The following is a 24,403-nucleotide window of genomic DNA, read 5'->3' as shown; positions in this document are numbered from 1 at the left end:
GGGGGAGGGTAAGGTGGAGGGGTCATGGAGCTTGAACTCTGGTTCTGTGTGTTGTCCCTGAGCTCTTCTGCTCAAGGCTACCACCTTACTCTTGAGCCAAGCCCCACTTTCCTTTTTCTAGAAGTTAATTGGAGGTAAGAGTCTCAGGTCCTTTTGTGTCCGGGCTGGCTTTGAACCTAGATCCTCAGATCTCAGCCTCCTGGGTAGTTAAGATTATAGGCGTGAGCCCTGCGAGGAGTATGTATTCTTAACCACTGGCAGCCAGGGTATGCCTGGCAGACCTTTATCTCAGTCTTTGGGGGGTATTATGATATCACTTCATTGCTGAAGGAAGCCTGCCCTTGTTGCCTGCAGGGTAGTCTGTCTTGGTTGTGTATTTTCTTTCTTGGGGGGTAGTTTTGCTTGTGCTATAAGATGATAAGGGGATGGCATTGCTGTCTGAGGGATAGTTTGCAGACATCACAAGATGCTTAACTGTAAAGTCTTACCAGGGCCCCAGGTGATTACAAATGGACCAGAGGACAGAATGGCTCTGATCAAAGGACATCAATGGAGACATTAGCTTGGGCACCTAGTTTTTATCCTGCTGCCAGTTCATTTATGGGCCCAAGTAAGAACTCCAAGCTTTTTTTTTTTTTAAGCCAAAACAGTATTTAAGTTGGACAGGTGGCTCAGGCCTATAGTCCCTGCTACTCCAGGCTGAGATCTGAGGATCACAGTTTAAAGTCAGACTTTTATCTCCGATTTTCTGATAACCCACTCAAAAACTAGGGAAGTAGATCTGTGCCTCCAGGTGGTAGAGCCCTAGCCTTGAATGAAAGAGCTCTAGCCTTGGGCAAAGGAACTTAGGGACTGAACTCAGCCTGTTCAACCCCAAATTTAGTGCCTCTCGCTATCAGCACCTGCCAGGCTAAGCTACGGAAACCCTTCAACCTTCTGCCCTCAGGGTATGGGCTTTGCATACTGGAACAAATAGATTACATATGCATAATACAAAGGTACCTGGGAGAAAGGGAACTCAGGCCTGGGGGTGTTACCTGGCTAGATCCTTTAAGAACTTTGTTGCTTGTGAGACTTGACCTCCAGGTACTATCTTGGAGCTCTCCCCCTCACCCTAACTCCCTAACTTTCCTCTTAAGGCTAATGCTCTACCACTTTGAGCTACAGCTCCACGTCTGGTTTTCAAGTGGCTAATTGGAGATAAGAGTCTCATATACCTGGACTTTTCTGCCACTGCTGGCTTCGAATCATCCTCAGATCTCAGCCTCCTGAGTAGCAAGGACGACAGGCGTGAGCCACCAGCAGTGAGATAACTCTTACTTTTTAAGACCAGTATTGCTGGGTGAGGTGGCTCAGTATTGGGGGGTGAGGATAGAGATTCAAAGACATCTTGGGAACTATGAGACTCCTTTTTTTTTTTTTTTAAACCAGTCCTGGGGCTGAGCATTGTCCTTGGGTTTTCTCAAGGCTAGTGGTCTGCCACTTGAGCCACAGTACCATGACTTGCTTTTTCTATGTATGTGGTACCAAGGAATCAAACCCGGGTCTTCATGCATGTTAGGCAAGCACTCTACTACTAGGACAAACTCCCAGCTCCCACTCCCCCCCCCTCCCCGGAAGAATCTTATCTCCAATTAACCACTAGAAAACTGGATGTGGTGCTGTGGCTCAAGGGTAGGGAGGTAGCTTTGAGCTAAAGAGCTCAAGGACAGTATCCAGGCCCAGAGTTCAAGCCCCAAGACCAAAAAAAACCCAAACAAACAAACCCAAAACTGGTCTCATAACAGATGTCCAGACTGGTCTTGAAAGCCTTTTCTCTTAGCCTCCTGAGTAGCTGCGACTACAGGTATACACCACCCCATCTGTAATCTTTTCCAGGGACAGAGTCAGCTTCCTTCTCTGTGAGGTGGGGGGTGGGGTCCCCTTTTTCTGCTGTTGGACCTGTGCTTCACACCTTACTGAGCTCAGCGTTCAGCAGGGTTGTTAGTTGACCCCACAGAGCAGGGTCTCATTGGCCATCTTTCTCCCTAAGCAAAGCATAGGTTGGCTTTCTTCTTTGCCTTCAATCTGATAGGCCTGGGTGGGGCCCTAGGTTCTGCCACCTGTGGGATAACTCGTAACTCACCTGTCTGAGGGTAGCCACACCTTCCAGTGGGTCTCCCGAGGCTCTACCCATTTCCCTAGAGCCTAGAGCTGGAGGAAGCTCACCACTTCCGCCTCCTCTGCCCCGAAGCTGCCCAGCTCTGCTGAGTCAGCCCTCGGCTCAGGGGCCCTTGGCCTCTGCCCAGGCCCTGGCAGGTCAGGGAGGCTTGCTGAGCTGGAGCAGCCAGCCAAGCTACGTCCACGTGGAAAGATGGCATCCCTGTTGAAGGGAATAAGGATTTGTGTAAGGTGGCTCGGGAGGTGGTGACAGGAAAATCCCAAGCTCAAGGCCAGCCTGGGCTACTTAGCTGGACTCTGCCACAAAGAGGGTGAGGATGGATGTGGGCCACATACTTGGGTCACTGTTGCTCTCCCAGGACCTGTCATCACCAAGGGACCCGTACAATACTTTTTCTCTTGGAGAACTAACCCAAGAGTGGGGGATATGTCTTAACATCCTACCCTGAGCCTCAGGGGGACCCTCCTCACTACAGTTTGGGGCTTCGATGAGGGCAGGTCTCTGAGAGCTGGGCCTGGGGTCACCAGTGCGTGATGAGGTGAGTGGGGTGGCTGTGATACCTCTGACCTCCCCATCAGACCTTTTGCTTGTTCTTTTCATCCTGCTCCACTTAGCTGAGGTGGGGTGCAGGGAGGTCTTGAGCCACCCACGGGGCTCCACCGTGGACCAGACGGATAGATTAGATCAGAAACCTCTTGAAGAGCCATTCCTACTGGTGTCTCTGGGAAAATGTCCCCAGGACTCTGATGGGTAGGGATGTTTGTCAATACCTTAATTTCACTTTTGGAGAACTCTCAAAGATACGGATCTGTTTAACAGCTCTGTAACTCTCCTCTCCCCTCCCCTGCCCTCTTCCACCCTCCCTTCCCCTGCTTGTCCTCCTCCTCTCCCCACTGTACCCCAGGCTTCAGGAGCAAACAAGCCATTACATCCACACAATATTAGATAAGCATCATTTCCTTCCTTCCTTCCTTCCTTCCTTCCTTCCTTCCTTCCTTCCTTCCTTCCTTCCTTCCTTCCTTCTTTCCTTCCTTGCTTTCTCTGTCTGGCTTAAACTCTGGGCCTGGGTGTTGTCCCTAAGCTCTTCAGCTCAAGGCTACTGCCCTACCCCTGGAGCCACAGCACCACTTCTGGTTTTCTAGTGGTTAATTGGAGATAAGAGTCTTTTGGACTTTTAGTACTCCACTGGCTTTGAATGGCAATCCTCCGATCTCAGCCTCCTGAGTAGCTAGGATTATAGGCGCAAGCCACTGCATGGCAGGCTCTCTCTTTTTGTGTTAGTCCTGGGGTTTGAGTTTAGGGCATGGCCGTGTGCTGTTCTTTGGAAATAAGCCTTACAGATTTCCCTGCGTGGGCTGGCTAGGGCTCCTCATCCTCCCATGTCAGCCTCTGAGTTGTTAGAACTACAATCCTGAGCTACCAGTTCCTGGCGCCGACCCTGGGTTTCTAGGTAAGGTGGAGATTTTTTTTTTTTAAATCGCCTTTTAAAATGAAACTGAAGTTTAAATGGGTGAAATAAAAAGAAAGACTCATGGATAAAGAATGACGCCATGGCTCCAGTCAGGACTGTGAAGTACAGGGGTCAGAGCGTGTGAAACGAGCTGGCGTCCCAGGCGTGTGGGGCACCGCATACCGCATACTTCACTACGGGGCCTCGCAGAGTCTCCTGACTCCCAGTCCACGGAGCCCACGATGGGTTTCCCAGTCTGGAAGCTGAGCAATTGCACCTCTGGACGGCCCTGCCCCTGCCCCTTCCCACCTCCTTGGCCCACAGGAAGGCCTGGGCGACCCCTGGATGCCCATCAGCCCCGCCCTCCAGGAGCCCAAGTTGCAGGACTTTGAGGAAGGCAGTGTTCCAGGCCCCTGGTGTTCTGCTGGGGGACAGGGTGACGGAGGTGCCCCAAGACCCAGGATGGCCCACGCTGCTCACTCCCAGAGTGACCCTGGAGAGCGTCCAGCCCCAGGTTAGGACATGAGAACACAGGGACAGCTGGATGGGGCCATCCCCACCTGGCACCAACATTTTTTACCATGTCCAGGGGTGCTTGGGTCACAGCACTGTGATATGGGCTGGGATCACAGGGGCCTCCTGCGTCTCTGTACTGGTGTGCTCCATGCTGCAGCCAGCAGCAGACGAGCCCGGCACTGAAGAGCAGGGCCCCAGCCAAAGCTTCGCCTCCATCCACGCAGAGCAGCCTGGCCATGGCCCCGGTTGCTGGAGGAAACCTGGCAGAATGTGACAGGGTATGGGGGGGCTGATGGGTGGGTGGGGGGCGTTCCCTGGAGCTGGCAGTGAGCCAGGCCCTGGCTTCTATGATGGGGGCCTAGGGATGGCAAATGTCTTCTATAAATCACTAGACAAGGCTATTTTTGCTTTCTATTGTTACAGGAAACAGCTGCACACATTTGTAAACCAAAGAATATTGCTGTGTGCTATGTTCCAATAAAACTTTAAGAATACTGCCTGAGGGTGAGGGTGGGCTGGGTGCCTGCAGAGGTGTGGGGGAGCTTAGAGGAATCCCCCCAGGTAACCCCTTTGTGCTGAGCCATAGAAGAAAGGAAGGAAAGTTGTCCCCGCAATGGTGGCCTTGGCCTCTGAAGACACATCATAAACTGGCATCTCGAAGCCCTGGCAGGAACAGGCTGGAACTAATTATAATCTACACAGCCTGTTCACCAGGGCCTAGAGACTCTGGGGAAGGAGTGGCGCTTGGGAGAAGGGATCTGAAGGTCTCAGCTCTGAGGCAGGTGGTAGTGTCAACACGCCCTTCCTGAATGTCACATTTGAATGTCACCTGTAGCTCAGCCGAGTGGGGACAATCGAAAAACCCCTGAGATCCTGCCTGTGGAACGATTACAGATAGCGGGATCACATGCTGTGTGTGACCCTTCTGTTAACCACCCGGAACCTAACCTTATCTGTTAAAAAAAAGTTAGTCCTCTTTTTTTTTAAAAAAACAAATAAAGTTTATTTTGCTAGAGTTAAAAAAAAAAAGGATGGGGGGGTGAGGGGGGGTAATGGGTATCAAGACATGTGAAAGGGTATCAGTGTATGTGAATTAATGCACCTTCTATCTGGCAAATATCATGTAACCCTTTTATTAATTACAATAAAAAATTTAAAAAAAAGGATTAACTAATCCTTCTGATTTAACAATGGGCAGTAGGAATGGGTGACTGCTTGTAGCTGTGCTTACGCTGGAACCAGCATTTAGCAGCTTTAGGTCTTAGTCCTTTATCCCCTGAGAAATCCCAGAGGATGGAGGAAAGGAGAGGTGAATGAACTTCCTGAGGTTACACTGCTGAGAATGGAGAAGCCAGGCTCAGTTTTAGACGGAGTTGTTTATTGCTAGTTGAACCAGGACTTCCCATTTGCTTGGCTGGTGCTCTTATCAGGGGAACCATGTCTCCAGTCCTGCTTTTGGATGGTAATTTTGAGTTGAAGTCACAGACTTAACTACCTAGATGGGCTTCAAACCTTGATCCTCCAGATCTCAGCCTACTGAGTAGCTAGGATTACAGGCAGGAGCTACTGTTGCCTGACTGTAGCTGGTTATTTATTTATTTATTTTTCAGTCCTAGGGCTTGAACTCAGGCCTGAGCACCGTCCTTGGACATTCTCAAGGCTAGCTCTCTACCACTTGAGCCATAGCACCACTTTCGGCTTCTTCTGTGTTTGTGGAAGGAACCAAGGAATCCAACCCAGGGCTTTGTGCATGCTAGGCAAGCACTCTACCACTAGGCCATGCTCCCAGCCCCAAGTTGCTTATTTTTGATAGACTTTATGCCCAGAGAATCTTGGATTTCTTTGTCATATATGTATATATATATATATATATATATATATATATATATATATATATATATATATTTCCATGTCTTGCTGAAGATGACAGACTTTCACCATTGCTTGGTCATTGGTCAAGATGGAGTCTCCCAAACTTCTTTTGTTGCTGTTGTTTGGCTTGTTCTGGACTTGAATCTCCTGTTCTCATCTCCAGCTTTCCTCTCAAGTAGCTAGGATTACAGACAGGTTTGAGCTACAAGGCCTGCATGAAATCTTTTAATGCATTATAAAATGCAACTTCAAAGGACTTTCATGTTTTAAATATTCAGTTTCTGCTTACTCAAAGAAATTGCATGTTTTTAAATGTTCTGAGAATTCCACTGCTTTAGAGAACCCAGCTTTTGTTCCCATCTTCCTTTTACTCTCTATCTTTATAAAACTTTTTTTTTTGTAGTCTTTTCACAGCTTAGTTTGGCTGACAGGGCCCTAATAGGACCTGCTGGTCCTTTTTGATGAATCAAGTGTTGGAACCGAGCTGCACTTACTGGTTTGTCACACGTATCCATTTTCACATTGCCATGACAGGCGTGAGGAGCTGGGACAGAGGGCTTGAGCTGTGTACATGCTATCTGGCCCTGTGCCTGCCACCAAGCCACATTCCTAGCCCTGAACCTCCATCGTGGACACAGTTTCATTGTTGAAATTGTGGGGCTTGAAATCTGGGTCTGGGTGATGTCCCTGAGCTCTTTCACTCAAGGCTAGGGCTCTACTTCCTTGAGCCATAGGGCCACTTCCGGTTTCTGAGTGGCTAATTAGAGATAAGAGTCTCATGGACGTTCTTACCCAGGCTGGCTTTGAACTGTGATTCTCAGATCTCAGCCTTCTGAGTAGCTAGGATTATAGGTGTAAGCTACCAGTGCCCAGCTTTTTGCTTTGTTTTTAACACAAGGTCTCAAAAACTAGGCCTGGAACTCAGTGATTGGTCTTCCTGTCTCAGTACTGGGAGTATAGCTTGTCCCACCACCCCTTGCCTGAGTGCACACGGTAATGCCTGGGTGTTCATGGTCACATTTTCCACTACAAATGGTCCAAAATGTTCTGTAGAATGGATGTTAAGTTACATGCTTCCTTTTTGCTGGATGATACAGGGCATTTCTGCCTTCAGCTCTGTAGATGGTCACATGAACAGCTTTATTAGTTAATAAACACCTAGGCTACACCTCTTAGGCGCCAGCCCTGTTGTGAGACTTGCCAGTTATCACTAGCTTCAAAGGAGGCTCATGCTGTGGCTGTCCCACGCCTCCAGTCAGAGCAGGGCAGTCTGCTTCATGGAGGCTATGTGGTTTTTCAGCCATGAGGTCTGGTTTGAATCCAGACCATCTGGCTCCAGAGTTAGGGCTCTGGGATATCCTGGCCAGGAGCAGCTTCAGGGCCCTTCTGGGCAGGATCAGAGATGGCAATGACTCACAAGTGTGGGCCCTGCCCCTGGCCTCCCCACCCAGCCAGATCTGGCCCTCAAGAGAGCCAGGCCAAGAGACCACAAGTGTTGTGTCTTTGTTTACAATGACCTTTCAAAGAAGGAGGTCAGTTGATGCCAAAGAAAAAAGGCAGAGCCCTAAGAAGACAATGGCTCCTGATCAGAAAAATGCAAATGCCATGGGGTCCAGAACATGGTGGGGCAGAGGCTTGCTTACTTGTTAAATAAATGGAAAACTTAGACATGATTCAGTTGGACTAAGAAGGAAAGAGAAAAACAGCACTGAATACAATCAAAATCAAATTATCCAGCAGAAAGGAACAGTTAGGGAAATTTTGTGGCAGGGACTCCATGGAAAGTTCTGGACGATTTACAAGAGGATGGTAATGGTGGAGAACAGGGATTGCTGGCTTGTTCAGTCTTGTGGGTGGGCGGGTGGGCAGGGTGGGGGTGCTGCAGAGAGGATATGAGGCTCAGACAGGGTTGATGGTGCAGCTCATCCAGCCATAGTCCTGGGCCACAGTCCTGGGCCACAGAGGCATTTGGAAGAGTTTGAGGCAGGCACTGGTGGCTCACACCTGTAATCCTAGCTACTCAGGAAGCTGAGATGTGAGGATCGTAAGCTCAAAGCCCAGGCCCGAGACCCTTATCTTCAGTTAACCAGCAAAAAAAGCAAGAAGTAGAGGTACACTCAAATGGTAGAGCATCAGCCTTGAGTGAAAGGCCATGAGTTCAAGTCCCACTATCAGCAAAACACAGAGAGAAAAGAAAAGGAGGAAGGAAGGAAGGAAAAAGAAAAGTCTAGTGCGTCAGCCTTGGGGGAGCAGGGAAAGAAGTGGGGTTCAGCCCTGCTGAGCACCTTCGAGCGTATTGAGCCCATTTTCTGGCAGATGGATGAGACTGAGATCGGGTCATCTGAGAGGTGAGAGCCGGAGCAGCAGGACCTGGCTTGCTCATCTCTGTGATCTGGGGCACTGACTGATTCTGGTCAGGTGTAGGCGTTGGACACATTTGTCATCAAATGCAGATAGCATCTCTCACACCTGGCAGAGGTGGTAAAGTGGTCTGGTGTGGCCTGCCTGCCCTGTGTGACCTCTTCACTCTGTGCTCTGAGGCCCTGGCCCCATCTTTCCAAACCCATCTGCCATGGGGCTTGGTGTGCGTGTTGGCTCTGGAGCCCCTCTGGGGGCCCTACGGGATGGGCCTGCCCCATTCACTTCTGTTTATCCTGGGGGCCGTCTCTACTCTCCAGCCCGCTAGCTGTAACCACAAGCTAGGAACAAACTGTCCTCCCTTTGGGGGGCCATATGGACAACTTAGGCTTCTGGGGTTCAGCTACCAACCTGCCTCAGCTGTGTAAGGCGTCAGGAATGATGGCACCAGACAGGCCCTGGCTTCTTCCTAACTCAGGAATTGTCTAACTGGTCAGAAAAGCTGGCCTCTCTCAGCCTCAGTGTCTCCATCTGCCTCAGCAGTGTCACACAAAACATGGCCATTCCCATGTAGTCCTAAGTGTCATCTGGTGACATCATATCCATAGGCACTTGTTCTTCAGATGACCTTGAGGCCCTCCCAGGGCAATCCTATGGCACAGGTGAACTTGAGGTTGAAGAGACTTACTGTTACCTGTCACCTATGAGGTACTTGTGACGGACTTTGGCAGGGGTGGAGGCCATTGCATTGGGCATCGGTTTATTCTGGTCTCAGATAAAGATTCTCCTGAGAGATGTTTTTCACTGCTTTTCTTGAAGAATAGATTTGTGATACAAATGGATGCCTTGAAGCCAGGCACTGGCAGCTCACACCTGTAATCTTAGCTACTCAGGAGGTGGAGATGTGAAAACGGAAGTCAACGCTCAGGCAGATAAGTCTGTGAGACTCTTTCCAAAATAGCAGGGCTGGAGGCATGACTCAACTGGCAGAGTGCCTGCTGTGGATGGCTGGCACTTGGCCTTGGGCCTTACTAGAAGAAAGTCAGGTCAAGCCATGAAGTTAAAAGCACTGTGGAGGACAATATCCAGCTCCATTCCCTGCAGCTCTTCCTTTCCTTGTCCACCGGCTCTGAGCTCACGTCTGCAGTAGCATTTTGCCGCTGAGAGCCTTCAGAGGTGGCTGGAGTTTCAATTCTGGCTCTGCAGGTTCATGAGAACAACATTTAAAATCTGGGTGCTCCTGGTCGGGGCGGGATCAGAGCATCTACCTGAAGGGCATATTTGATTCTACAGCGTTGCCAAATGCCGTGGCTGTCCTACACACTTAGGGATTATAGCTTCAAACAATGTAGCATGCACTACCCACAGCCTGGTGCAGCCTGAGGCACAGCGGGTTATTATAACCCCCAGCCATGATGAGCAGTAACAGAGCAGCAGGGTACAGAGAGCTTTTCCACTGTGAGCACAGAAGAGGATGATAGTGATTCTTCACACTTGGAATCAGCTACTCCCTCCCTCGCCCCCACCCCCCAGGCCTGGCCCGGAGGACATGGGAGCCAGCAGCTGCTGTTTTAGCAGGGAGGAGACTCTATAGGGTATAAGAGCAAGTTAGGGACATAGCCCAAGCTTGCACTGAACCCATGTCCTCCGTTCTCAATACACAGCCTGCTCCCCCACCCATACACAGTGGCCTTAAGGAAGGCTTAATTTGGGGTTAATGGTCTATGTGAGAGCCCACTTTTGACCCTGAATTCTAACTTTTTAGCTTTCTCTGAGCTGGCAGTGTGCATATATCAGGGACCGATGTTGGCCTGAAAATCCAGGTACTGATTCACACACACACACACACACACACACACACACACACACACACACACACAAGTAGGAAAAAAATATCAGTGAATGTTGAGTACCTACCAAGCATAATGAGTAAGTGTTCTAATTCCATCCCCATTTACAAAGTTAAGGTGGCTATGGTATATCAGCCTCTGTTCCAGACTTAGAGATCAAGGAAATGCCAGACCTGGGTAGTTAGTGTTGATATGAGAACTGCCAGTCTGAGGGAGGATGTTGTAGATGGCCCCTGAGGCTAGAGCTGCAGCCACTTGAGGTGTCAGGACTTCAGGTCCCGCCTTGACCTATAGGAGGGCAGCCAGAGTGCATGGGAAGTCTGGGTGAATCTGTTTGCTTTCCTCCCTTCACGTACTTTTGTCCTTTGGGTCAGCCAATTTAAGGAGTTGGCCGGCAGGGACCTTTGAGTTTGAGCAGGTCCTTATTGGCTGCTGCATCTATATCATTCAGCATCTCATTCCCTGGGGCTTTAGCCAACAACCAAGTACTGGCCACAGACAGAGGCCTGCAAGGAGGAGAGGTCTGAGCCCCACTTTGTGCTTAGCAGAGTACCTGAAGCTAGTCCAGTGTGCTGGGTCACATATGCAAATGTAAATAAGCCGAGTCCGGTGCAGATGCTTTTAGTCCCAGCTACTTTGAAGGCTGAAATAGGGGAGATAATACTTTGAAGCCATCCTAGGGGGAAAAGCTTGAGACCTCATTTCAACCAATAGCTGAGATACAGTATCATGTGCCTATCAAGCCTGCTGTGCAGGCATCTGAGATCAGGGGGATTATAGTTCCAGACCAACTCAGGTTTAAAAAAATGCCCTTGAGATTCCGTCTCAACAGAAAAACTCTGCATAAAGTGGGGCACAGTGGTCACCCCAGCTGTGGTGGGATGAGGATTGTGGTCAACACTGGCCAGGATAAAAAGAGTCAATCTTAAAAAATAACCAGAGCGAGGCCGGGAGTTTGGCCTAGTGGTAGAGTGCTTGCCTAGCATGCACGAAGACCCACGTTTGATTCCTCTGTACCACATACATAGAAAAAAGCCAGAAGTGGTGCTGAGGCTCAAGTGGTAGAGTTCTAGCCTTGAGAAAGTCCAAGCACAGTGCTCAGGCCCTGAGCTCAAGCCCAGGGCTGGCAACAATAAAAAAATAAAATAAAAAATAACCAGCGCAAAATAAAAAGACTAGGAGCATGGCTCAAGTAGAGTAGCTGCCTTACAAATGTGAGTCCCTGAGTTCAAGACCCAGTAAACAGCAAAAAAGCAAAGGCTTATGGAGGTGCAGAGCTGTGTGTGTGCGTGTATGTGTGTGTGTGTGTGTGTGTGTGTGTGTGTGTGTGTGTGTGTGCAGGCATGCATGGGCATGAGTATTGGGGCTTGAACTCAAGGCCTTGTATTCTCTGTTAGCTTTTCCCACTTAAGGCTAGTGAGCCATACTTTCACTTCTAGTTTTCTTTCTTTTTTTTCCCTGTGGGGTTAATACAGATAAAAGTCTCTTGGCTTTGTCTGCCGAAGATTGGCTTAGAATATTGATCCTCGGATCTGTTTCCTGAGCATCTAGAATTATAGGTGTGAGCCACTGGTACCTGGCTGATACACAAGTGTTAATAGCAGCTTTATTTGTTGTAGCCAAAACCATCTGTCAGTGGGTGAATGGCCAAACTACTATTGTGTAGATTCTGTGGAATGTTACATTGCAATAAAAGGAATGCACTATTGTGACCAGCGACAGTGTGATTCATATTAGAGTGATTATGCTAAGTGCATAATCCAGACTCCCCCCACCCCGCCACAACATGTAGAAGAAAGAACTTTATATTCGTATTGAGAACTTTAGAAATGTAGACTAATCAACAGTGTCAGTAAAAAGGTAGCAGTTGCCCTGAATGGGGTGGAGAGAAGAGGGCAGATGAAGAGGGCAGGAAGTTGAAGGAGGGACTGATAGGCTTTAATTTTGAATGGGGTAGGCGTTTGCAGGTGACGTGTACATGTGGAAACTAACCACATTGTGCAGTTTGGATATGGGAAGTTTCTTTTTCTTTTTTTCTTTTTAGCATCCTGGGGCTTGAACTCAGGGCCTGGGCAGTGTCCCTGAGGTCTTTATTACTTTACCAGTTATAATCACAGCTCCACTTGCAGTTTTTAGGTGATTAATTGGAGATAAAAGTCTATGGGGGGGGGCGGGAGTTTGGCCTAGTTGTAGAGTGCTTGCCTAGCATGCATGAAGACCCAGGTTCGATTCCTCAGTACCACATACACAGGAAAAGCCAGAAGTGGTGCTGTGGCTCAAGTGGTAGAGTGCTGGTGTTGAGTGAAAAAAGCTCTGACCTCCAGGCCTGAGTGTCTCTAATTGTAATTGGGGAAGATTTCTCTTAGAGACTATGAGTTCTTTAGGAAGCTTGAGATATGGGGAAAAAAACTACATAAATAAGAAAACCATGTATTTGGGTGCACAGTGTGAAGTTGTTTTGGTCAGTCCTGGGGCTTGAACTCAGGACCTGAGCACTGTCTTTCTTGGGCTTTCTCAAGACTAGAGCTCTACCATTTGAGCCACAGTACCACTTCCAGCTTTTTCTGTGTATGTTGTACTGTGGAATCAAATCCCGGTCAAACTATACCGGGCCAAACTCCTTGCCCGGAGCTGTGTTTCTTGAAGAAAACACATTTTTACCCACCTGAAAGCTGAGGTCTGTGTTGGAGGCTGCATCCTACAGGACACCCTTAAAAGGGTCCATGGGTGTGGCCATGCACCAGTGGTCACTGTGATTGACAGTCCAGAGAGGTGGTGGCTGGTTTCCTTGGAGATGCCCAGAGGGCGGGGCCAGCCTGCCTGGCTGGTCTGGTGGGTTCAGGGGAAGATTCTTGCTTGAGGTTCTGTCTGGGGAGATGGGCAGACCTAGCTTGGTACACACCTGACTCCCAGGGCCAGTTAGACCAGGTGCAGGATTGATGGCCCCGGTACAGAGGGGCTGCTGGTCAGGGAGGCTGGCTGGGGTGTGGAAGGCAAGGACAGGTGCTGTCACCAGAGGCGACTTTCTGGGTGGCTCCACCTGACTGGGCCAGGTCTTGTCTGTCTGGGAGGAAGCCTGGGCGCTCGGGCTCATGAAGTCCTGGACTTGATATGCCCAGGCTAGAGAGACATGGGAGATTCTGTCCATAGGTATGTGGAGGGTAGGGTGGGCTGGCTGCTTCCTTCTTCTCAGGACTCCCGCCCTCCTGAGTGAGGATAGAGCTGAAGGGTAGGGTGTACCCTCTGAGTGCCAGCTTCCTGTGCCGTCTTTCCACCAAATAAAAGACTGTGAGGTGGGAAGGGGGCACAGAAGCCAAGTTTACTTGGAAGTTGAGAGTACAGTGCCAGGGAAGGGGCGGACGGCTTCTTGACTGGATTGGTGGCTGAGGGCCGCCTTGTGCCATGTGAGGTCGCCCACTTGCTTCCCAGGAAAGGAGGAGGAGAGAATGGACTTCTAGGTGGATGGGAGTGAGAAGTGGGGCCTGGAAATCAGTAGCCCAATATAGATTCCCTTTGGTTGAGTCTCAGTCACGCTGGCATCTGGATGGTCACTGTTCACCTCCCCCTAAAGGAAGGCCGCCTGTCCCTCCTCAGGTCAGCTCCAGGATGCTGTTAGTGCTGCTATCTTGGTCTCCTAGAGTTAAGAAAGAAGAGGGCACAGTCTCTCCCTCACTACTGGCTCAGAGCAGCCATCAAGTTCTGTAAGGGAGGGGGTAGGGGGACTGAGGGAGAGGAGGGGAGGCAGCCTGGGGGTGCAGAGTTCCAAGAGGCTTGTGGAGTAGAGTGGCTGCAGGGAGGCCAGGGGACAGAGCTGGTGGTCACTGACTTTGCAGTGGGGTTCTGCCTATCCTGGGAAGCAGCCAGCTCCCCTAGGTGGTCGTTAGGGTACTGGGGAATCCCTGCTGTGCCCCAGCTGCCGGGAGGTGTGCAGAGCCCAGAGGCGGTGTGCAGAGCCCAGAGGCGCTGCCTTTCTCCAGGGGGGAATGTGCCTGCTGGGAGGTTTTGGAGAGAAATGGAGGGAAGAAGGGTGAGGTTGGTTTGGACACGGAATCAGTTTTGATTGCTCTCAGATTGCGAATGTTGGACCACAATTCCCCAGGCCCAGTAACTCCCACTCCCCACTGGCACTGGAACCTGGCAAATCACATCCAGGCCTCTGTGCTGGAACCAGTACATGTCCTGGGACCCTCTGTCCCAGCCCCTCCCACATCCCACAGTGGGGAGCTAGTTGGAACGCCAGAGCTCAGGCCCCACCCTGCCCATATTTTAGGCACTGGGGCCAAGGGCTGGTTTCTCCTTCAGCAAACCTTCCAGGTGGTTGGAGGGCTCAAGGGAAGAAACCCTGGCCCCACCCACTGTGGCCCTGAGAGGGTGTGTGTGTGTGTGTGTGTGTGTGTGTGTGTGTGTGTGTGTGCATGCGTGTTTAATCACAGTTCTTGGAAATGCATTCTACATATGCAACACATCTACAAATCAAGCAAAAGCCTTATACCCAGCATTTGTTTGTTTATTTAGGGCCAGTTCTGGGTTGGGCTTTAAGCTCTTTAGCTTAGTATCTTTTTTGCTCAAGGCTAGTGCTCTACCACTTGAGCCTTACCTCCATGTTTAGCTTTTGGCTGGTTAATCAGAGATAAGAGTCTCCCCACTGGATGTTTTGGCTGGCTACAACCTGGATCTTTGAATCTCAGCCTCCTGCTAGCTAGGATTACGGGCATGTAAATGTCATGCAAATATTTGCTAGATGACCAGAAAAAGGTTTAGTCCAAATATATTTAGTCCAAATGCACTTAGAAAAAACAATTATCAGGAGCTGGATGCCAGAGGCTCACATTTGTTATCTACTCTGGAGGCTGAGAGCCAAAAGATTGTCTGGACAGAAAAGCTCTAGAGATGCTATTTCCAATAAAATGGGGGTGAGGCGGGGGGAAAGCCAGGCTGGAGGCCTGTCCTAAATGGTGGATTTTCAGATGCGTGAGCCAGCTCCGCAAACATGAGGAGCTGAGTTCAAACCAAAATGGTCCATGGATGGTTGCATCCAGAGATGTGTAACACATGCATGCAGAGCCACCTATATAGCTGGTGGACAGAGGGGCTGAGGGTACCCCAAAGTCTACATAGACCCCGTGTAGCCCCTAATCTACCCAGGCCTCTGTGTGGTTACTCCTAGGGTGGGTGGTAGCCCAGAGTTTATTGCTACTTCCATACTCAGCTGCCTTGGAGGGCTGTTGTAAGATTGAGGAGTGGGTGCTGGGTCCCATGCCAGGCTGTGCTGGGCAGGGCCCCCTCAACCCCTCTGACACTTGGCTCTCAGAGTCACTTCTGTTGATGCCACAGGAGAGAGAGGACATCCTCTTGGTGCTCTGAACAGGGACTTCTCTGCAGCACTCGTGTGTGTGTGTGTGTGTGTGTGTGTGTGTGTGTGTGTGTGTGTGTGTGTGTGTGTGTGTGTAGGGGTGAGACAGGTTCCCACAATGCACTTGGAATAAGCTTTGGGATTAACACCAGCTGCCCTTAGTTCCTGGAATTCCATCCGCATTTAGGAGGCCAGTAGGAGGCGAGGGGAAGGGTGGAACCTCGGGTGACCATACTGGACTGAGTCACCAGGAACAGGGTGAATCATGGCCCCAGGGAAGGTCCTGCCAGGATCCTGACTCCGTTTGTATGTGCAGCCCTGGTCAGCCAGGGTGCCCCAGGAGAGTTTTTAGGCACTGCCTGATCTGAGGGCCTGACTTTAGAGGTGGGCTTTGCCTGGATCACGATTCCCATACCTTCTGGGGTCCCAGGCAGAGTGCTCGTGGGCAGGCAGGTTGGCACAGGGCTGAGTGACGGGGAACAGGAAGACTGATGCTTCCTGACTGTCAGAAGCTCAGTGTGTTGTCTTCAGTTCCGGAGTCTTGAGCCAAGGCCTGGCTTTATGTCCTGGAGTCAACTTTCTGGACCTTGGGTATTTCTGACCCATAGTCTGGGCTGCTCTGACCTTCCTACCCTGCATGTGGTGTATTTCTGCAAGTCTAGACAAGAGTGGACAAACAGGTGCTCTGTGGCATCTAAAGGCTTTGCACTTGTCCTGGGTTCAAGCCCTGCCTGTGCCATTTAGTGTCCTTACAACTTGGGCATCATTTTTAGTATTGCCAAACCTCTGCTTTCTCAGTGAAAGGTAGAGAGAATACAAGTGTCTCCTCTTAGAAATAAATAAAAAGTTCATAGCCATATGTAAACTTTTGCCACAGCCAGGTGCAGAATAAATGAAATGTTAATATTAGTAAACTTTCCCCATAGTCAGGCATTGGATAAATGTAGGCTGTTTTTGTTGTTACTGTGAGTCTGGGTTCATCATCTCCCTACACATAGGTTTTTATCCCTGTTCTCAAGCTGTTTCCTCTTTGTAAAATGGAATGAGTATGGCCAGCCATTATTAATGCCAGTGACAGGATTGGTGACAATCATTCTGCGATCCCAATTTTACTCTTTTCCTTCTTCCTTCCTTCCTTCCTTCCTTCCTTCCTTCCTTCCTTCTTTCTTTTCTTTTTTTTGTCAGTCCTGCACTTGGGCTCAGGGCCTGAGCACTGTTCTTGGGTTTTCTCAAGGCTGGAGCTCTACCACTTGAGCCACAGCAGCACTACTTCTGGCTTTTTTCTGTGTATGTGGTACTGAGGAATCGAACCCTAGGTCAGGAAGAGGACCAGGAGCTTGTACCCATTCCCCCAGGGACACTTGGCTCTTCAATCATCTAAGAACAGGCTGGTTATTCTCCCGTCAAACTGTCAAAGGCACCTGACCTTGCCAAACACCTGGACCTCCACGCCTGAGACCCCACCTCCAGCCCTGTCACCTACAAAGCTGGCAGGCCCTGGCGCTCCCTGAGGACCTTTCCCTGGGGAGAACGATCTCTAGTCGATGGCCTTTGTGAAATGTCCTTTCTTCTTCTTCTTTCTTTTCCCTCCCCTCCTTCCTCATCCCTTTCTTCCTTTCTTTTGAACTGGGGCTTGAATTCAGGGTCTGAGCTCTGTTCTTAATCTTTTCACTCAAAGCTGACACTCAACTACTTGAGACTCAGCTCCATGTCAGCTTGTTACATACGAGTCTCATGAATTTAACTGGCCCAGATGGGCTTTGAATTAAAAGTCTCAGATATCAGACTCCTGGGGAGCTAGGATTCTAGGCCTGAACCACCATGCCTGGCTTCACCAGGCCTGCGGTCACTCGTGGGGACAGATTTGCCTTCACTTTTGGCTGTTAGATGGCTTAGCACTCTTTCCAAGGCTTGGGAATAGAACTCAAGGTCCAGAAATCTGGCAGAAAATCGACTATGTCCTCTTGTTATTCAGCTCAGCTGGTGGCTTTTCCTCACTGGGGCAGAGGCGAAGAAAGGCCCCTGGTACTTGCAGGGGCTGGCCTTGGTCATGTGTATTTTTAGGCTGTATTGCAGCTGTCACAGATGTCTCTAAGGGTTGTTTATGCTCACCATGATTTCAAAGCTTGCAGCAGCTTGTGGACCTCTGCATAAACCATGTGATTTGCTGTGTACTTGAAGTGGTGCGTGGGTGTGCTGTGTGGGCACCGAGGGCGGACTACGCTTGCTCTCCTTCAGTTCTCTGCATTATATTCTCTGCATGGAAAACCTTGTGTGTGTGTGTGTGTGTGTGTGTGTGTGTGTGTGTGTGTGTGTGCGCGTGCCCACACACATGTGCTTATATATGTATACACACATGCATGTATGTGCCTCTGTGCCTCTGTGCGCACACACACATTCTAGTGCTTGAACTCAGTGCCTAGGTGCTGTCCCTTAGCATTTTTACTCAGTCTATCGCCTGAGCCACAGCTCCACTTCCAGCTTCTTGGTGGTTAATTGGAAACAAGACTCTCACAGCATTTTCTGCCGGGGCTGGCTTTGAACTGTGATCCTCAAATGTCAGCCTCCTGAGTGACTAGAATTGCAGGCATGAGCCACCAGCACCTGGCTTGTAGCCTTTGTTCTGAGAGGTGGTGACTAAATTCTTGGGTGCTGAATTGAAGCAAAGGGGTTTGACAGCACTGGCTGAGACGCCAGATCTGAGCTCCGCCTGCAGCCGCACTGTGAGCCCAGCATGAGCTGGATGTGAGCCTGTCCAGCCCACCTTGTACTTCCCGGTATCACTCCAGGGTCTCCACATGGCCTTAGGTCTACAGTGGGCATGTCCAGAGAGAGGGTTCCCACAAGCTTGCCACTTCCTCAGCCATCTCTCCCCTCGCCCTGCTGTCCTCTCATCTAGTCTCGTCTTCATTCCTTCTTTATAAAAATAAAACCAGAACTTTTGGAAGCCAGACACACATGGGACCAATGTAAGCGTTCACCTGCACATTCAAACCTGCTTTTCAAAAGAGGCATTTTCAAAAGAGTTATTCAAAGTCCAACGAGCTCTGAAAGCAAACAGGCTTAGCCTGGGTGTGGACCCCCCTGGGTGTCCGGTGCAGTCCACTCTCCAGTGCCCTTTGGCCTCTCTGCATTTCTCTTTGTCTTTGAAGGAGATCAAGAAAGCAGATAGCAACTAGCGGTGAGGATGGAGGTGGAGAGAGACACTGGTGGGCTGTTGGCAGAGATGGGAATGGTTTCCACTATGGAAACCAGTGTGGAGCTGCCCACACTGCAAAACACATCTTGCTGCAACCTTCCCCTGCTAATAGGGTGTACATCCGAAGGCGCTAATTGGTGGCCTCTAGACCTGAACACTGTACAGGTTCATAAGCAGACCCATGTATCTGCATGTAGCTAGCTACATAAAACTTGACTGCGATTGTGGGACTGTTTGAGAAATGTGGGAAGAGAGCAATACAAGGGGCGTCACCTGATTGAAGTGTGTGTGTGCATGTGAAATACCCTTTGTACAATTGGAAAATGAATGACAAGAATGTAAAGCAGGCCTTGGTAGGGGATGGTACCAGCAGGAGGGGAGAGGGTGACCAGAACGGGTGGAGGAGGTGAATATGGGCGCAGAACCCCACATGCTTTGTGCATTATGGAAATAAAAGAATGAAACCTGTCAAATTTGTTTTAAGAAAGAGGAGGGGGGGGAGTGACTTTTATCAGAGTGCAGTGTATACATGTGTGAAAATACCGCAATGAACCCCCTTATCTATAATAGGTATTGATTAAAAAAAATAAAAAAATAAGAGCAGCGTGCTGTGGCTCACACCTGTAATCCTAGCTACTCAGGAGGTGGAGATCTGTGGATCATGGTTCAAAGCCAGCCTGGGTTCTAAAATCCAGGAGACTCCTATCTCCCATTAACCACCAGAAAACTGAAAGTAGTTCTGTGGCTCAAGGGGAAGGGTGGTAGCCTTGAGCTGAAGAGCTCAGGGACAGCACCCAGGCCCAGAGTTCAAGCCCCACGACAACCACCACCAACAACAAAATTAAAAAAATAGGCAGAGAGCATGGCCTATTGGTACGGTGCTTGCCTAGCATGCATGAAGTCCTGAGTTTGATTCCTTGCTACCACATACACAGAAAAAGCCAGAAGTGGTGCTATAGCTCAAATGGTAGAGCAGTAGCCTTGAGAAAGCTCAAGGACAGTGTCCAGGCTCTGAGTTCAAGCCCCAGGACTGGCAAAAAAAAATTAAATAACAAATAAATCAAAACAACCATCAGGTGCTGGTAGCTCATACCTGTAATCCTAGCTACTTAGGAGATTGAGATCTGAGGATCCTGGTTCAAAGCCAGCCTGGGCAGAAAAGTCTTTGAGACTCTTATCTCCAATTAGCAACTCCCTCCCCTGTAAAAACCAGAAATGGAGTTATGCAAAGTGGTAGAGCACTAGCCTTGAGTAAAAATGCTCAGGGGCAGTACCCTAGTACCCCTCCCCCCAAATCAAAAAAGCAACAGCAAGTGTTCTCCTTTAAGGTTCATCTAACCAGGACTGTTGGTCAGGGCCCAGATTCCCAGAGTTTAATTGAATAACCAACCAAAGGCCCAGAAGAGCCGATTAGCAACTTAGCCCATATTCAGAAAAGACTTTTATTATTTTTCAGGCTGTCTCTTCTGGAATTCATAAAGTATCTAAGAGAAAAAATATTCACATGGGCCCTCTGATGTCAAGATTCCCCAACTTTTTCTGTGAGCTGTATTTTATTTTGTGTATTTATTTTTTTGTCGGTCATGAGGTTTGAACTCTGGGCCTGAGCATTGTTCCTGAGCTTTTCAGCTCAAGGCTACAGTCCTATTCCTGGAGCCACAGTGCCACTTCTGGTTTTCTAGTTGGAGATAAAAGTCTCACTGACTTTAGTGGCTGGGCTGTCTTTGAACCTCGATTCTCAGATCTCAGCCTCCTGAGTAGCTAGAATTACAGGCGTGAGCCACTGTGTCCAGCTATGAGCTATATTTTCTGTTGATATTTTGTTTGGCTTTTATGAGGAGTAGAATTGTATAGATGGGTCTCACTTTGGGGGATTCTATCCTCCATATTCTCTTTACCAGTTCTTGTGAGGCTTATATTTTTTGTCGGCTGCATAAGATTCCCAAATGCAAGCCATCCTAGTGTGGGGGATATTATGTTGCTTTGTCAGTTTAAATAATGGCTTGGGGAACTGTATTTTATTGTGCTAGGCCTCATGCCCATTCTGAGCTACCTTATTTAGTGACAGGAGCTTATTTTGTGCAGGGCATCCTGGGAGACTGGAAGATAAGCCAGATACAATCCTTTCTATGAATTGCAGATATAAATAACTTTAATCCAGAGCAAGTGGTAGCTTCTATTAGCCAACAACTAGACCTGGAGTACAGAAGAATTTTGCCTGGAATTGGTGGGATTTTAAGCAAGTTGCAGGAGAAAACCCAGCCTTTGCATCCACAGCCTAGGGTAAGGCTGACCTGGCAGTCCAGCAGGGGGATTGGTTTGGATGATGACCCGGGCCGAGGCCTAGCATCACCTAAGACTGACCAGTGAACTGCCAGGAGGGTGAGGTGGGGTGGGGTGGGGGCCCCTGTGAGACGTACACTAACCTGGCCAGCCTCTGCCTCTGGTATTCATTTGGGAGGCACTCAGGGGTCCTGAGGGCTTAGCTGAGGGGCGTTCTTTGCAGCCCACAATATGCTTGCTCCCCATTCCTGCCATAGCAAGAGGCAGGAGCTGCAGGAGGGTGTCAGTGGCCAGCGCGGGGCGTGGGCTGCCTGGGGCCTCTCTGCAGCCTCTCTGCCTGACCATGCATGGTCGGTCCCCAGCCCCCACCAGTGCCATGACGCAGCAGCCCCAGGAGGGCTTCGCCCGGAGCGTGGAAGACGCACAGGAGTGGATGAAGGCCATACAGGAGCGGCTGCAGATCAATGACAACACCCAGGGACCCCGAGCGGCACTGGAGGCCAGGCTGCGGGAGACAGAGGTATGCAGGGACTGAAGCCCTGAGCCTGGCCCCTTCACCACAGGCTTTCATCTGCCAAGTGTGAGAAACAGACTTCTAGCTGTGGTTTCCAAACTCGGAATTGTGTGCAGATGCCCTGGAGACTTTGTGGGAGTGTAGAATCTGGGTATTGATTAAAGGAAACACTCCTGAGAGAAGGGAGATGGGCTGGGAGACACAGGGCAGGCAGGCCTAGGCCAGAAGCCTCCATGGAGGCTCAGGAAGTCTGGCAAAGCTCTGAGGTGCCCTGAGCTGGTCAGCGTGGGGTTGGCCCCCAGGCCTTGGTCTTCCCCTCAGCAAGGTGTCCCTGGACCTGGAAGAGGGGCTGCAGGCAGCTCCGGCCAACTGAGGGATCTAGGCTTCCTCAGGCCATGTCTGTTTGGGTTTTGCCTCACTCTGGGAAACTGACCTTCATGTCCACACAGAAAATCTGCCGGCTGGAGCCTGAGGGCCACGTCAAAGTGGACCTGGTGCTGCAGGCAGCTGAAGCCCTCCTGGCATGCTGCCTCGAGGACCAGAAACCTGATATCCTGACCCAGCTGAGGGACATCAAGGCGCAGTGGGAGGAGACGGTCACCTATATGACTCACTGCCACAGGTAGGGCAGCCCAGTGCAGCTGTGCCAGGCCTGTGTCTGCAGTGGCTGCTGGTCAGCCTATGCCCACCACCACTTTGGCTAAGACCTCTGCCCTGGGGACACCTCTCTAATCCTAGAATTCCTAGGAACCAGAGCCCAGCCTGCCTCTTTCTAATTACCATCAAGATTCATAACATACTGTTTCAGTGTCCCAGCCACTGTGTCTGGCCAGTAAGTCCTAATAGGGGCTTAGCTTTTGTGGCCCAGTACAATGGCAGCATGGCTTTGGGGTAAGAAGGGCTCCCTTGTGAGCACTTTAGCCAGGGTCTTTCTCCGCCAGGACCTGAGAGCCAGGCTATGGGGGGAGACAGAGACTAGGAATCAACACCTCGTGATCCTCTCCATCTCCAAGATCAGGGGCGTGCACGGAGAGGCAAAGGCTGCACTGAGCTCATAGACTCCCAGACTTTTTCACTGGAAATTCTATGCAGAATAGCTTGAGGTTGGCTGGAGAGAAAGCAATATCCACGTTGCAGATAGGGAAACTGAGGCAGGTGATGAGGCAGTTATCCTGAGAGTTCATGCCTTTATCCCCCCACTCTGTCCCTACCTGGTAGCAGCTAACCAACCCACAGCTATGATTGTGCTCTGTGCATTAGCAGGCATGGTTCTGGGGTAAGCTCCTGTCTATCTGTAGGCAGCCTGTGCTAAGGGCCTGAGTGCAGCGTTCTAACACTAGACAGAAATGAGTGGAGGAAATTGTGCACCGGCAGTGGGAATTCAGGGTTGGAATCTGAGTCCTGGTGTCTTGGGGCCACCTGAGCTGTCTTGTCCTACCTGCTGGGCTTTAGGGTGATCTGAGGAGTAGCCTAACCTAACAGTGTATATGCAGGACACAGGGTCTTGTCCTCTAGGACTCAGGAAAGTTCTAGAACCTGGTGGCACTTGGCACAGAGAGAGCACCATCATGCCCCTCTCACACGGCCCCTGGCACTGGAGCGGGGACAGCGGCAGGCATGGTTCTCTGACAGCCTTGTCCCCATGCCCACAGCCGCATCGAGTGGGTGTGGCTGCACTGGAGCGAGTACCTGCTGGCCCAAGATGAGTTTTACCGCTGGTTCCAGAAGATGACCGTCACGCTGGAGCCCCAGGTGGAGCTGCAGCTGGGCCTGAGGGAGAAGCAGTGGCAGCTGAGCCACGCCCAGGTGCTGCTGCACAATGTGGATAACCAGGCAGTGCTGCTGGACCGGCTGCTGGAGGAGGCGGCCTCCCTGTTCAACAGGATCGGGGACCCCAGCGTGGATGGAGATGCCCAGAAGAGGATGAAGGCTGACTATGACACAGTGAAGGCCAGAGCCCAGGTGAGACCTGAGGATGGCTCTGTACCCAGCTATCCACTGCTCACCTTGCCCAGCCTTCCACCATATGCACTGCCACCTATCCACCACCTATTGTCTATCATGAATCCATCTAATCAGCCCTTCACTGCCTACACACCCACCCCATCCATCCATTTATCATCCATCCATTCATCCATCCATCCATCCATCCATTCCATCCATCTATCCATCCCATCCATCCATATCTGCCACCCATCTACCTACTTACCATCTATCCGTTCATCCATCTTCCTATCATCCATCCATCCATCCATTCATCTATCCATCTATCCATCCATACATCCATCTATCCATCCATACGTCCATAACTACCATCCTTTTACCTGTATACCTATCCAGCCATCCATCCATCTTATCTATCATACAGCCATCCACCCACCCCTTCTACTATCTACTGTCCATTGAGTCATTTATCTATCTATCTACTATCCCCCATCCATCATCTACCTGTCTATCACCCTTCTATCCACTTATCCTTCTATTTACTGACTATCCAAAAATCTGTTCATCTACCTACCATCCATCTACCTACCCACCATCCATCCATCTGTCCACTCACCCCCCCAACCTACGACCTCAGCCATCTGTCTGTCTTCTCATTTGCTGCTCAAACAGTTTGTTGACTTAGTAGGTTGAATGATTAGTTTTTAGAAACAGTATTTGGTTGTTTCCTATGAGTACCTATCCTTTTGTTTTAAAGTAACTTTTTCTTCTGGAGGGTGGTGGTCATGGGGCTTGAACTCTGGGCCTGGGTGCTGTCCCTGAGCTCTTCAGCTCTAGGCTACCACCCTACCCTTGTGCCAAGTCCCACTTCCTGTTTCTAGAGGTTAATTGGATATAAGAGTC

At 50.0% G+C, this 24,403-nt stretch overlaps 1 protein-coding gene across 4 annotated transcripts in view; it reads left to right on the top strand.

Moving 5' to 3' along the window:
* The window catches only part of Syne3 (spectrin repeat containing nuclear envelope family member 3), a 91,062-nt gene that overhangs the window by 9,862 nt on the left and 56,797 nt on the right, over nt 1-24,403 (top strand). For 3 of the 4 annotated variants that reach the window (XM_090344781.1, XM_090344782.1, XM_090344779.1), the window contains exons 3-6: nt 20,900-21,042; nt 21,405-21,562; nt 22,006-22,178; nt 23,209-23,518. In XM_090344781.1, coding sequence (XP_090200907.1) covers nt 21,419-21,562; nt 22,006-22,178; nt 23,209-23,518 — 627 coding nt within the window. In that variant the 5' untranslated portion in view covers nt 20,900-21,042; nt 21,405-21,418. The remainder of the gene's footprint in view (nt 1-20,899; nt 21,043-21,404; nt 21,563-22,005; nt 22,179-23,208; nt 23,519-24,403) is intronic. The other variant, XM_090344780.1, reaches the window with a different exon arrangement.

This window comes from Megascapheus bottae, chromosome 14 (assembly GCF_031878675.1).
Source record: "Megascapheus bottae isolate mThoBot1 chromosome 14, mThoBot2.hap1, whole genome shotgun sequence".
NCBI classification, from domain to species: Eukaryota; Metazoa; Chordata; class Mammalia; order Rodentia; family Geomyidae; genus Megascapheus; species Megascapheus bottae.
The sequence above is the reverse complement of the archived record's forward strand: the minus strand, read 5'-3'. Positions and strand labels throughout refer to the sequence as shown.